At 32.9% G+C, this 13,374-nt stretch overlaps 1 protein-coding gene across 1 annotated transcript; it reads right to left on the minus strand.

Annotated features, from left to right (window-relative positions):
• Positions 1-2,101: 2,101 nt before the first annotated feature.
• On the minus strand, positions 2,102-2,606 carry LOC139896240 (small ribosomal subunit protein eS28x-like). Its single transcript, XM_071878832.1, has 2 exons — positions 2,526-2,606; positions 2,102-2,425 (listed from the first exon to the last, which is right to left on the minus strand). Exon 2 carries the CDS (start codon positions 2,413-2,415, stop codon positions 2,218-2,220), a length of 198 nt encoding a protein of 65 aa, XP_071734933.1. The 5' UTR covers positions 2,416-2,425; positions 2,526-2,606; the 3' UTR covers positions 2,102-2,217.
• Between the last annotated feature and the right edge of the window lie 10,768 nt (positions 2,607-13,374).

Here is a 13,374-nt window from a genome sequence, read left to right on the forward strand (position 1 = left end):
CTAAATATGTTTTAAGATGTTGTATAGTACAACACACTTTTTGAAGCATGTTTAATGTGTGCGTGTGTATCATCATCACCCATCGTAAAAACATATGGGAGATTTGATCTTTATTTTTGACCCAAGATGTCGGTTTGAAAGACAATAGTTCTTTTGACGCGATTCCTTTGGACATGATCTAATACCAAAATCAAAGAGTAAAAAAATTGATCCATCTAACATTAATAGAACGATTTGAAAGACTGTACTTCAACATAATCTCTATCCTAATTTTATATGGTATCATTTGACTGTCGGATTAATATTTAAACTCGCTTCCCCTCAAATAAGCTCATTATTGTAGCAGTGTACTAAAACTACAAGTCTACAACCGATATGTGCCTAACTACCCTCAGATCCATTTCTCATTTAGTAAGCTACTTAACACGAGTTTTAGTTAACAAGTCGTGGGAATTGGGATCATCTACACTTGAGATCAATCAGTTTTGGATCATCTGAAGACATGTGAAAGACTTTAACGAACAGGGTAGTTCCATCCCAATACAACACAAAGACATGAAATCCTGTGAAAAACACATTCCAGAGCAATTTTATGTTTAAACTGAATCTCAATAACAGAATGACATCATAAAAGAGAACTTTATGTGCCAACAAGGCAACGAGCAAGGAAGCATCACTTCCTTACAAATTGTATTTGTTCGGGTTATAGATTATACACAACAGCTCGTGGTTGTGGACTTGTGGTTGTAGCTCGATGCTTATCAGCTCGATGCTTTTAAGGAGGCCACTCATAAGCAGCATCTTAAACAACTACCCACCAAATTCAAATAAGCAGCTAAGCCGCAAGCTGTTTGGATGCTCAAAGCCTCAAAAAAACATACTATATTTTGAAAACACAAAAAACCTGCTCCAATATAATATGAGCTACCCCAAAACATCCCACCAATCTTCTTTTAGCACAAAATAACTGTATTTATCGTTTTTTGATTGATCAATGAGATTGCAAGAGATTGTATACATAGAGTTTGTATTTACACTCGAATCCCTCTAATATAATCATTGTTACATAATGAACTTAAGTTGCCTAATATTCCTATGCAAGCTAAGGCCGAGGAACGACTTGTAGCTTGATCGTAATAGAAGACATCTTGATGATGACAGAGGCTTCGTAAATACATCTACAATTCGACCTCGGGAGTGATAGTTGGGAATGAGCAGGGAATTGTACAATCAACATAACCAAATAGGACCAATGTAGAAATAACTCAATGGTACCCGATACTTTTGAAGCTGTGACACATCATTCGAAAGCTTGAACATAAAATAGGCGCATGATTAATCCCCACTCGCGGCAAGAATTTACAACTCTTGTGGCAGTGGGATGATTGTTAATCCTGTCACATTTGTGTTGACCCGGTGGCATCCAACTCTTTCGAGTGGGTCTGATGCGTTTCCAAAGGAAACAAAGGGTCAAATGTACACCTTTTGAACACAACATAACCGAATAGGTTGTTTTAAATCAAGAAAAGTTGAAGCATAGCTTTCAAATATCTATAGTTGCCTGGTGATAGAATGAATCCAAACTCATAGGAGTCGTGTTCAGTCTTCTCAACATAGGTGATTGCATATATAGTCTCTATGGTGGCTCTGTGATACCATGATAAATAATGTAACAGTATTGTGTTATGGATCGAACAAGAGATTGCATATATAGAGTTTATATTAGACTATAATTTCTCTAATATGATCATTCTTAAATAATGAATTTAAATTGGCTAATACAAAGTTCATGCAAATATAGCTCTCAAAACTACAGTATAACTTGTTAAAACCAGAATTGTAAATCCATACAGTCATACTAAACTATATCTTCTTTAGCCAAACCAATACACAATAAATCACACATATGAATACAGTTATTTGTATTTCCAACCTTCTATTATTAGCTTCCACCTCAAAACTACAATAACTTATTAAAAAAAGATTGCTAAGGGTAAGCATAGTTTCTAATATGTGAAAAAGGGTCAGCTCTAACAAAATCACACAAATTAACAACACATACTAAATCAACTAATCAAAATGTCACAATTGAAACCCAAACTTCAAATAAAACTGTGTCATTAAGCAAGTATTTGTCTAATCATGTCTTCTCAAAACAAGCAACACATCAGAAATTCAAAATTAGGGTTACATAAAACCCTAAAACAAAACATAAAATCAACGCAACCTCCTAGCTTCCCTCTCAGACTCGAGCAAAGTAAGAACATCACCTTCTCGAACCGGTCCTTTCACGTTTCTCATAATAAACCGGTTCTGATCATCGAGAAACTTCACTCGCACCTGCGTAACCTGACCTCTTGATCCAGTTCTTCCCATTACTTTCACCACAACTGCGTGTTTGATTTGAGATTCCATCTTTCACTTGCTGAAATTAGTTACAATAATTAAGCTCAGATTTAATTAAATGAGCAGTTATAATAATTGGTAAATTAGGTTTTATATGTAGAAGAAATAAATTAAATTACCTGATCCAAAAGTTCGGTGCGGCTGCTCTGGTTGAATGAGTCAAGCTAGTGAAAACAAATAAACCCTAGAAAAAATTGAATTTATGAGGAGAGCTAGATGTTATATTAAACAGGTTTGGGCTTTTGATAATGGACCCAGAAAGATAAGGCCAGGCTCAATTTTACGGAGTAATTGTTTACATCAACTTTACCCTCCGTAATTGTTTACATCAACTTTAACCTGGTCAATATTACTGTATAACAATACTAGTTCTCCGTTAAAAATTGATATTGATCGTTCTTTTCTTTAAAATTATATTAAAACCTTTCCAACATGAAACTAGAAGAGGAGAACGCGACCTATATTCATGTATTATGTTCATCTGGTCTCTTTCAATCGGGTTGATTTTGTTAGAACATGATACTTGCACCGTACCGTTCATCATTAAACCATGATGAGCTGTGAATGACACATTTCAACCTACACTATTTCTTTGTGGTGTGCATCCTATTTCGGGTCATAAAAATTGTTGTTTTAGCACATCATAATTGCACCGTGTCACAATCCTAAAAAAACAACGAATTGTCGTAGATGACACAACCAACTTTTACCCATTTTCTCTTTATTTTGTTCATCCTATCCTAGATCACAGATGCAGTGACCCGAACTTTTCCATGATTATATATTAATTGAAGACTATATTTGCATGATTAAATGTTTTCAACACATTAACCAATCAAACTTATTAAGACTTGATTATTTGAAATGAGCTTCATGTAGACAATTGACCACCCAAGTTGACCGGCGATTCACGAACGTTAAAACTTGTAAAAACGACATGACAATATATATATGGATATACATATAGTTAACATGAGATTATGATAAGTATCTCCATATGTATATTAACAATGAGTTATATACATAAAAATGAGACTACTAAGTTAAGAAACTCGAAACGATATATATAACGATTATCGTTATTACAACGTCTTACTAAATACATATGTATCATATTAAGATATTGTTACACTATATTTAACATGATAAAATGATAATTATATATATCATTAAGTATGTTAACAATGAACTACATATGTAAAACAAGACTACTAACTTAAGAATTTTGAATCGAGGCATATATGTAACGATTATCGTTGTAACGACATTTTAATGTATATATATCATATTAAGATATATTCATACATCATAATATCATGATAATGTAATAATTTAACATCTCATTAGATATAATAAACAATGGGTTAACAACATTAAATGAGATCGTTAACTTAAAGGTTTCAAAACAACACTTACATGTAACGACTAACGATGACTTAACGACTCAGTTAAAATGTAAATACATGTAGTGTATTTAGATGTATTAGTACACTTTTGAAAGACTTCAAGACACATATCAAAGTATTTCTACTTAACAAAAATGCTTACAATTGCATTCTCATTCATTTTCATCAACAATTCTACTCGTATGCAACCGTACTCGTACTCGTACAATACCCAGCTCCTAGACGTATATACTATTGGTATATACACATAATAATTCAGCTCTTAGCAGCCCTAGATAGTCAACAAACATGTGGAACCAATAATTAGACAACTAGCATGACTTATGAGCAAGAAAACAAAAACAAGAACTCCTTTTAACCCCACTCACCTTCACCACTCACCACCTACTCCATTTCACTTCCAATTTACTTCCCAATTCTCTCTCAAAACATACACATTCTTCCATGAATGTCTAAGTTACTATTTTTCCAGCAAAAATCATCAAATTCAAGCTTTGGTTATTACCTATAATCATCATAAAAATAATTACTTAAGAACACATCAAGAACACTTCCAAGTTTACAAGTTTACTTCCAAGTTTCCTAATCCATTCCAAGCAATCATCTGAGATCAAGAAACCTTTGTTATTTACAGTAGGTTATCTTTCTAAATCAAGGTAGTATTCATATTCAAGCTTTGATTCAATTTCTATAACTATAACTATCTTAATTTGAGTAATAATCTTACTTGAACTTGTTTTCGTGTCATGATTCTACTTCAAGAACTTTCAAGCCATCCAAGGATCCTTTGAAGCTAGATCTATTTTTCTCATTTCCAGTAGGTTTATCCACAAAATCCGAGGTAGTAATGATGTTCATAACATCATTCGATTCATATATATAAAACTACTTTATTCGAAGGTTAAGTTGTAATCACTAGAACATAGTTTAGTTAATTCTAAACTTGTTCGCAAACAAAAGTTAATTCTTCTAACTTGAATTTTAAAATCAACTAAACACATGTTCTATATCTATATGATATGCTAACTTAATGATTTAAAACCTGAAAACACGAAAACACCGTAAAACCGAATATACGCCGTCGTAGTAACACCGCGGGCTGTTTTGGGTTAGTTAATTAAAAACTATGATAAACTTTGATTTAAAAGTTGTTCTTCTGGGAAAATGATTTTTCTTATGAACATGAAACTATATCCAAAAATCATGGTTAAACTCAAAGTGAAAGTATGTTTTTCAAAATGGTCATCAAGACGTCGTTCTTTCGACTGAAATGACTACCTTTACAAAAATGACTTGTAATCTATATTTTCGACTCTAAAATTATACTTTTTCTGTTTTGATTCACAAAATTAAGTTCAATATGAAACCATAGCAACTTGAATCACTCAAAACAGATTTAAAACGAATAAGTTATGGGTAAAACGAGATTGGATAATTTTACTTGATGTAGCTACGTGAAAATTGGTAACAAATCTATATTAATCATATCCTAGCTAACTTATATTGTATCATACATGTATTCTAATATATTATGTAATCTTGGGATACCATAGACATGTATGCAAATGTTTTGACATATCATATCGACCCATGTATATATATTATTTGGAACAACCATAGACACTCTATATGCAGTAATGATTGAGTTAGCTATACAGGGTTGAGGTTGATTCCAAAAATATATATACTTTGAGTTGTGATCTAGCCTGAGACGTGTATACACTGGGTCGTGGATTGATTCAAGATAATATATATGTCGATTTATTTCTGTACATCTAACTGTGGATAATTAGTTGTAGGTTACTAACGAGAACAGCTGACTTAATAAACTTAAAACATTAAAACGTATTAAAAATGTTGTAAATATATTTTGAACATACTTTGATATATATGTACATATTTGTTATAGGTTCGTGAATCGACCAGTGGCCAAGTCTTACTTCCCGACGAAGTAAAAATCTGTGAAAGTGAGTTATAGTCCCACTTTTAAAATCTATTTTTTTTTGGGATGAGAATACATGCGATTTTATAAATGTTTTACAAAATAGACACAAGTAATCGAAAATACTTTCTATGTTGGATTATCGAACCGAATATGCCTCTTTTTAGCTTGGTAGCCTAAGAATTAGGGAAATGGCCCCTAATTGACGCGAATCCTAAAGATAGATCTATTTAGCCCAACAAGCCTCATCCGAGTTACGGATGCTTTAGTACTTCGATTTATCATATCCGATGAGAGTCCCGGAATGATGGGGATATTCTATATGCATCTTGTTAAGGTCGGTTACCAGGTGTTCAACATATGAATGATTTTTATCTCTATGCAGTTTGCGAAATGCCCGATATGAGATGTGTTATAAAAATGAAATCTTGTGGTCTATTATTATGATTTGATAATATGTAGGTTAAACCTATAACTCACCAACAATTTTGTTGACGTTTTAAGCATGTTTATTCTCAGGTGATTATTAAGAGCTTCCGCTGTTGCATACTAAATTAAGGACAAGATTTGGAGTCCATGCTTGTATAATATTGTTTAAAAAACTGCATTCGAAGACTTATGTTGATGTGTAATATTATTGTAAACCATTATGTAATGTTCTTGTGAAAAACGCTATATTTTAGATTATCATTATTTGATAATTGTCGTAATATTTTAAAGGTTATGGTTTATTTTAAAATCGAATGCAGTCTTTGAATAACGTCTCATATAGAGGTCAAAACCTCGCAACGAAATCAATTAATATGGAACGTTTATAATCAATATGAATGGGACATTTCAGTTGGTATCCGAGCGTTGATCTTAGAGAATCAGAATTTTTGCATTAGTGTGTCTTACCGAGTTTGTTAGGATGCATTAGTGAGTCTGGACTTCGACCGTGTTTTTCTTCAAAAACGATTGCTTAACATTTTTTTTGTTGGAAACTATATATTATTAACATGTAAATATTATGTGATATAGTAATCTCTTAACGTGTTTGATATTGTGTGATAGATGTCTACCTCTAGTACAAATCCCATCGACTCACCTAATAATAATGTAGAGTCGAATATATTTTGGGAAGATTCACAAATTCCCGAAGAGGAACCGGAAGAAGACGAACCGGAAGAAGAGGAACCGGAAGAGGAGGAACCAGAAGAAGAGGTTCTGGAGGAAGAAATATTGATACCTACAGTAAATCGATTAAATAAAAGAAAATCCTCAACCAACGGACCAAAGTTAAAAATGGTCAATGGTGTTTCCGCCGAGGAAGCAAAATATTGGGAAGATTACCAATTTTCCGATGAATCGGATCCCGATGAGGATTCCGATGATGTTATAGAAATTACCTCGACCCAATTTAATAAAGCAAAAGAAAATAATAAGGGAAAAGGTATAAAAATAGAGAAACCTGATTCCAACCCCGATGAACTTTATATGTATCGGCAACATCCGTATTTCCTAAATTGTAACAATAACCGTGGAGCCTCTAAACCACCAGGTTTTTCTAAACCATTGTGGAAAACGACGGCTCGTATTAGAGGAACACCATATATCCCTAGAAAATTAGAAAAATGAACCAAGTCCGAAGAAGAAGAAACCAGTGATTCAGATTAGAGGGTTGTAATCATGTTGTGTATTATATGTATTGTAGTATGCTTGTACTTTTATGTTCTATGTAAAAATTGCTTGTATTATTTGTTAATTATCTTTTACGAATCTAATCCTTGTCTATTTTACAGTATAAAAACACAAAATGGACATTAAGGGTAGACAACCGAATATTTTAGAAGACTTACCAGAGGATATGATTGATGAAATCTTGTCAAGAGTCGATCAGAATTCATCAGCACAATTAGTTATGGCGAAATTAACTTGTCAAACATTTGAAAGACTTTCCAGAAATGCCTTAGTTTATAAAAGGCTTTCCTTTAATAGGTGGGGTATATCACATTGGGGAGACCGTAAGTTACGCCGTGTTTTCTTTAAAGCGTTAAGTGCGGGGAACCCAAATGCAATTTTACGCTACGGGTTAAGAACCTATTTTGACTCAACATATCCCAACATAGGATTTCGTGAGTTAGAAAGAGCTTCTAACATGCAACATAAGGAAGCATGTTATGCTTACGGGTTAGTGATGTTCGCTTCTCACCAAAGTGAGAAAAAGAACATCGGATTACAACTTTTAAATAAAACCTTTCCACAAGTGACGGATTCAGTAGTTGGAGCGATAAACAAGGTTTTTAGATTATTACGGGACTGTTGGACATTATGAAACCCTCGTCCCTTTGACGACATTACAACATATTTTCTTGTAAACGGTCACAACGGTTATGTTCCACAAGACCAAGGATGGGAAGTAGTCTTAGTAAAACCAAAATGCATGACTTGTTTCTCGACGTATGAATTACGTGTCTTTATTGCCTTTGTTGAACGACTTGCGTATTAACTAGAATTGTCTTCGCAACTATTTTGTATCAGAGTTTTTATGTGCTATATTTCATGCTATATGTAAAATAGCAGTATTGTAAGTTTGCAAAATATTGTATAAAAGTTTGAATGTGAAATATTATTATAATCAGTTTTTCATATAGAATTGTAGTAGTTGAATTGTATGTTAGCTACTAAGTATGAACTTAACGGGTAGGTATTACCCGAATTAAAACTTATAAAACGCTAATATGAAGAAAAAGCTTTTATAAATGAGTTCATATTATGCTACGGAATACTATTGACTACTCTTAATATTCTATATGATTAATTTAATTCTTTTGGCTATTTTTGAAGGAAATGGCACCGACTACTCGTCAGAACTTGAACATGAGTGAGGAAGACTTCCGTGCTTTCCTTGCAGCAAATATAGCTGCAGTACAGGCTGCAATGCAAAACAACAATAACTTAGGGTCTAGCAGTGGAGTTAACTCTACAGGAAACCGTGTAGGATGCTCCTACAAGGCTTTCACTGCCTGTAAACCTCTGGAATTCGATGGAACTGAAGGACCAGTCAGACTGAAACGATGGACCGAAAAGGTCGAATATGTGTTTGCTATAAGCAAATGTGCTGAGGAAGATAAGGTAAAGTACGCCACTCATACCTTCACAGGTACTGTATAACAACCCTCATATTTCCATACCTGAATTGACTAACTTAACTATAGGGTTGTTATCCATACGTAATATATAATTAAATTCGACGTTGATCAAATATTTATTTTTAGTTGACACGTTCTGTTAACTAAAGTTTACACTAATTATATAAAATAACTTTAGTTAATATTAATGCGTATTATATTTAAAACTATATGTAACATAATTATTAATTAAATGATAAGTTATTTTAATCATTATATATATTTAGCTTATAAAAAAAATAAAAATAAAAAAGAAATAAGATTTTTTTTATAAATTAAATAATGAGCCCATGAATTTTGACTAAATATTTTCAAAAACAAAAACTTATTAAAAACATTTTTAACATGTTTTTATTATTTTGTCAAAATTGGCACCTTTATTTTATTATTTTTTTTTCTTTTCACCAACCATTTTTTACCTATAAATACATGGCTCCTCATTCATTTTTTCTTGCCAAACACAAAAACTTAAGTTATTCTCTCAAAACCTTGAAGAAAATTTGAGGTACTTTCTATTTTTATTAATTTTTTTCAATATTGTCATTTATATTTATATTTATTGTATATTCTTTGTAAAATTCGAAATTAATTATGTTTATATGTTATAATTAGTATTATAAGTATTATGATGCATAAAAATAATTTTGATAATTTATGGAATATTATTTATAATTAAATACGAATTATGTAGTGTTTAAACGTAAAAACAATGTAAAATTCGTAATAAATATTTTAACCAAAAATAAAATATATATAATTTTTTTCTGAGTTTTTAAAACTTATATAGATCTGAAAAAATTATAAAAATAATTACTTGGGTCGAATTGGTATTTATTATATAATTAAACTCTATTATTATGTAATTCGAAGGTAAATTAAGAATAAATATAAAATAATAAAAAAATATTTTTTAAATATTTTTCTACAGGTTATTAGACGGATAGAAACTTATAAAAATTATAAAAATAATTATTTGGGTTTATTTAGTAATTATGTAGAATTAAAATTGTTTTGTGAATACATTAAGGGTAAAAACAAAAATAAATACAAAAATATAATAAAAACGTTTTCTTAAAATTTTCTACTAATCTATATGATTAACTAAGACTATAAAAATTATGTATATAATTTTTAGATATTTAATTTATTATTTAGACATTTTTGAATAATGTTCGATTAATAAAACACTATTATTTTTGAAGTAATTTAGGTATTTATTTAAAGGTAATTATATCTAATATATATAAGACATACTAAGGTATAATAACTAAATATTAAATAAAACTTAGGTTATATTATCACATATATAATTATTAAGTACATTAATAATTCGTTGTGTGTATACACCTAAAGTGAAGGTTAATCAAAGATAATATATAATTCATGTGAACTTCATCGCTACTCACGGTCGTAAGTGAATGATGTCTAGGTTGCCATTTATGGGTAAGCTTGTGGATCTCGAATGCCATGACTTAGATTCTGGTCAAGAATCCTGGGCCCCCGGTTACATCTGGTCATTCCTGACTTATTTGATAGCAACGAAGTTTGAGTAAAGTTATACAACGTCTTGCTAAAGATTAACCCGGACTTTCTAAAATTGGAAAATTACTATAAGTGGAAACTTTCCATAAATAGTAACCTTTCGAAAATGGAAATTCTTTAGTGAACCATTACTATCAATATAGTACTATATACTATTGTCTGTTAGGCAATGTCTGATCATACGTTCTATCTCTAGGTTGAGATCTCGGTCACGTCCTTCCGTTCAATTCTTTCGTGTGCTACTAAGGTGAACTTCATAGCCCCACTTTTTACTGTTTCATAACTGTTTTATAACTTTTAGGGTGAGACACATGCTTGCTTTATAACTGTTTTACGCTTAGACACAAGTACTAAATTGTTAACTATGCTGTCATGCTTTGATTCATGCTAAATCCCTACCGTAATATCGTTAATTGCTACGTTTAAATGCAAACTTAATTATTGTGAGTAGGCCTATTGAGAGTAACGTCTCTAACCATTCGACCGTTGGTCTTTGGTTACATAATAATGATTCCACGACACTGACAGTACAAGGTGTCATAGGGTAAATTTGTTTAGTAGCGATATTACAAAATGCAGCAACACTTTTAGATTGATATTTCTATATCAATCAACTTTAAACTAAATCTTGTGGTCTAAAACTTTAGATATTATTTATAAACCTATGAATTTCACTCAACCTTTTTGGTTGACACTTTAAGCGTGTTTTGTCTCAGGTGATGATTGAGCTAGCTGCTACTTGCTACTAGATGATTGATGTATGCTTTGCTGCTTGCATGGAGTCCATCATTCATATTTATCATTTTGTTTAAGACATTTTCCATTTACTGTACTCTTATGATGTAAAACTTTGAATAATGCTTCCGCTGTTTATTTAATAAATAAAACGTCTCATTTAGAGTCGTTCTCGCTTATACAACTGTGTTATGATATGATTGGTCACAATTACCCCTGGTCCATTTTGGGGGTGTGACAGACTGCGTTAACATGGTGGAATACCTATCTCGAACAAGTGGGACAAGATGCTGCTTACGCACTACCGTGGTCAGCATTCAAACACTTGATTAACGAGCAGTACCATCCCAGAAAAGAAGTCAATAAGCTCAAGACAGATCTTAGAGAATTACGAACTAAGGGATTCGATATCACCACATACGAACGACGATTCACCGAGTTGTGTTTATTGTGCCTAAGAGTGTTCGAAGATGAAGAAGAGCAGATCGATGCGTTTGTAAAGGGGTTACCAGAGAGAATTCAGAAGGATGTGAGTGCAAGTGCGCCCACTTCAATGCAAAAGGCAAACCGAATGGCTCACAAACTTATAAACCAGATCGAGAGAAGGATTAAAGAGCAGGCGGCCGAGGAGGCCAAAATGAAACAAGTCAAGAAAAAGTGGGAAGAACCTAGTGACAAGAGTCACAATTTCAACAATCAACACCACAATCACAACCACAATCGCACCATTTTTCGCAACAACAAACGCAACAAAAACCATTCCAATAACAACCACTACAACAATCATCCCAACAACAATACCAATCGCAACAACAAAAATCCCAACAACAATCTCAATAACAACACTGGTAATCAAAATCAGAAAATTCCGTGTCTAAGGTGTGAAGGGTACCATCCAACTACTTTCTGTCCAGCAACATGTACTAAATGTAATAGAAAGGGTCATGATACAACGAAGTGTGAAATTTATGGACCATCAGGTAAAGGAACAAGTAATGCCCACATTATTTGTTATGGATGCGGGAAGAAGGGCCACTACAAAACTGCATGTCCAAACCAGGAAAATAATAATGGGCAAAGCCGTGGGAGAGTTTTTAACATTAATGCGGAAGAAGCGCAGGAAGACCCAGAGCTTGTTACGGGTACGTTTCTTATCGATGAAAAACCTGCTTATGTTTTATTTGATTCGGGTGCGGATAGAAGTTATGTGAGTAGAGATTTTTGTGCTAAATTAAATGGTCTATTGACGCCTATGAATAAGAAATTTTTACTCGAATTAGCAAATGATAAATTAATTTCGGCAGATAAAATATGTCGGAATCGAGAAATTAAACTGGTTAGCGAAATGTTTAAGATCGATTTGATACCAGTAGAGTTAGGGAGTTTTGATGTGATAATCGGCATGGACTGGTTGAAAAAGGAGAGAGCGGAAATCGTATGTTACAAAAATGCAATTCGCATTGTACGAGAAAAAGGAAAACCTATAATGGTGTACGGAGAAAAGAGCAACGCGAAGCTAAATCTTATTAGTAATTTGAAGGCGCAAAAACTAATAAGAAAAGGTTGTTATGCCGTTCTAGCACACATCGAAGAAGTCAAACCCGAAGAAAAGAACATCAATGATGTTCCGTCGCAAAAGAATTTCTCGATGTATTTCCGAAAGAATTACCGGGACTACCTCCACATCGATCTGTTGAATTTTAAATAGATCTCATACTAGGAGCTACACCAATAGCCCGTGCTCCATACAGACTCATACCTAGTGAAATGAAAGAACTCTAAAGCCAACTACAAGAACTTTTAGAGCGTGGTTTTATACGACCAAGTACATCACCATGGGGAGCTCCTGTTTTGCTTGTCAAAAAGAAGGATGGTACATTCAGGTTGTGTATCGACTACCGAGAGTTGAACAAACTTACCATCAAGAATCATTATCCACTACCAAGAATCGATGACTTATTTGATCAACTACAAGGATCGTCAGTTCATTCGAAGATTGATTTATGTTCTGGGTATCATCAAATGCGGGTGAAGGAGGATGATATTCCGAAGACTGCTTTCAGGATGTGTTACAGTCATTACGAGTTTATGGTTATGCTGTTTGGGTTGACTAACGTACCAGCTGTGTTCATGGACCTCATGAACCGAGTGTGTGGACCATACCTTGACAAGT

The sequence above is a fragment of the Rutidosis leptorrhynchoides genome, chromosome 3 (assembly GCF_046630445.1).
Source record: "Rutidosis leptorrhynchoides isolate AG116_Rl617_1_P2 chromosome 3, CSIRO_AGI_Rlap_v1, whole genome shotgun sequence".
Lineage (NCBI taxonomy): Eukaryota > Viridiplantae > Streptophyta > Magnoliopsida > Asterales > Asteraceae > Rutidosis > Rutidosis leptorrhynchoides.

Excerpts from the sequence above, each read along its gene's own strand:
- LOC139896240 (XM_071878832.1), bottom strand. The coding sequence starts at position 2,415 with ATGGAATCTCAAATCAAACACGCAGTTGTGGTGAAAGTAATGGGAAGA.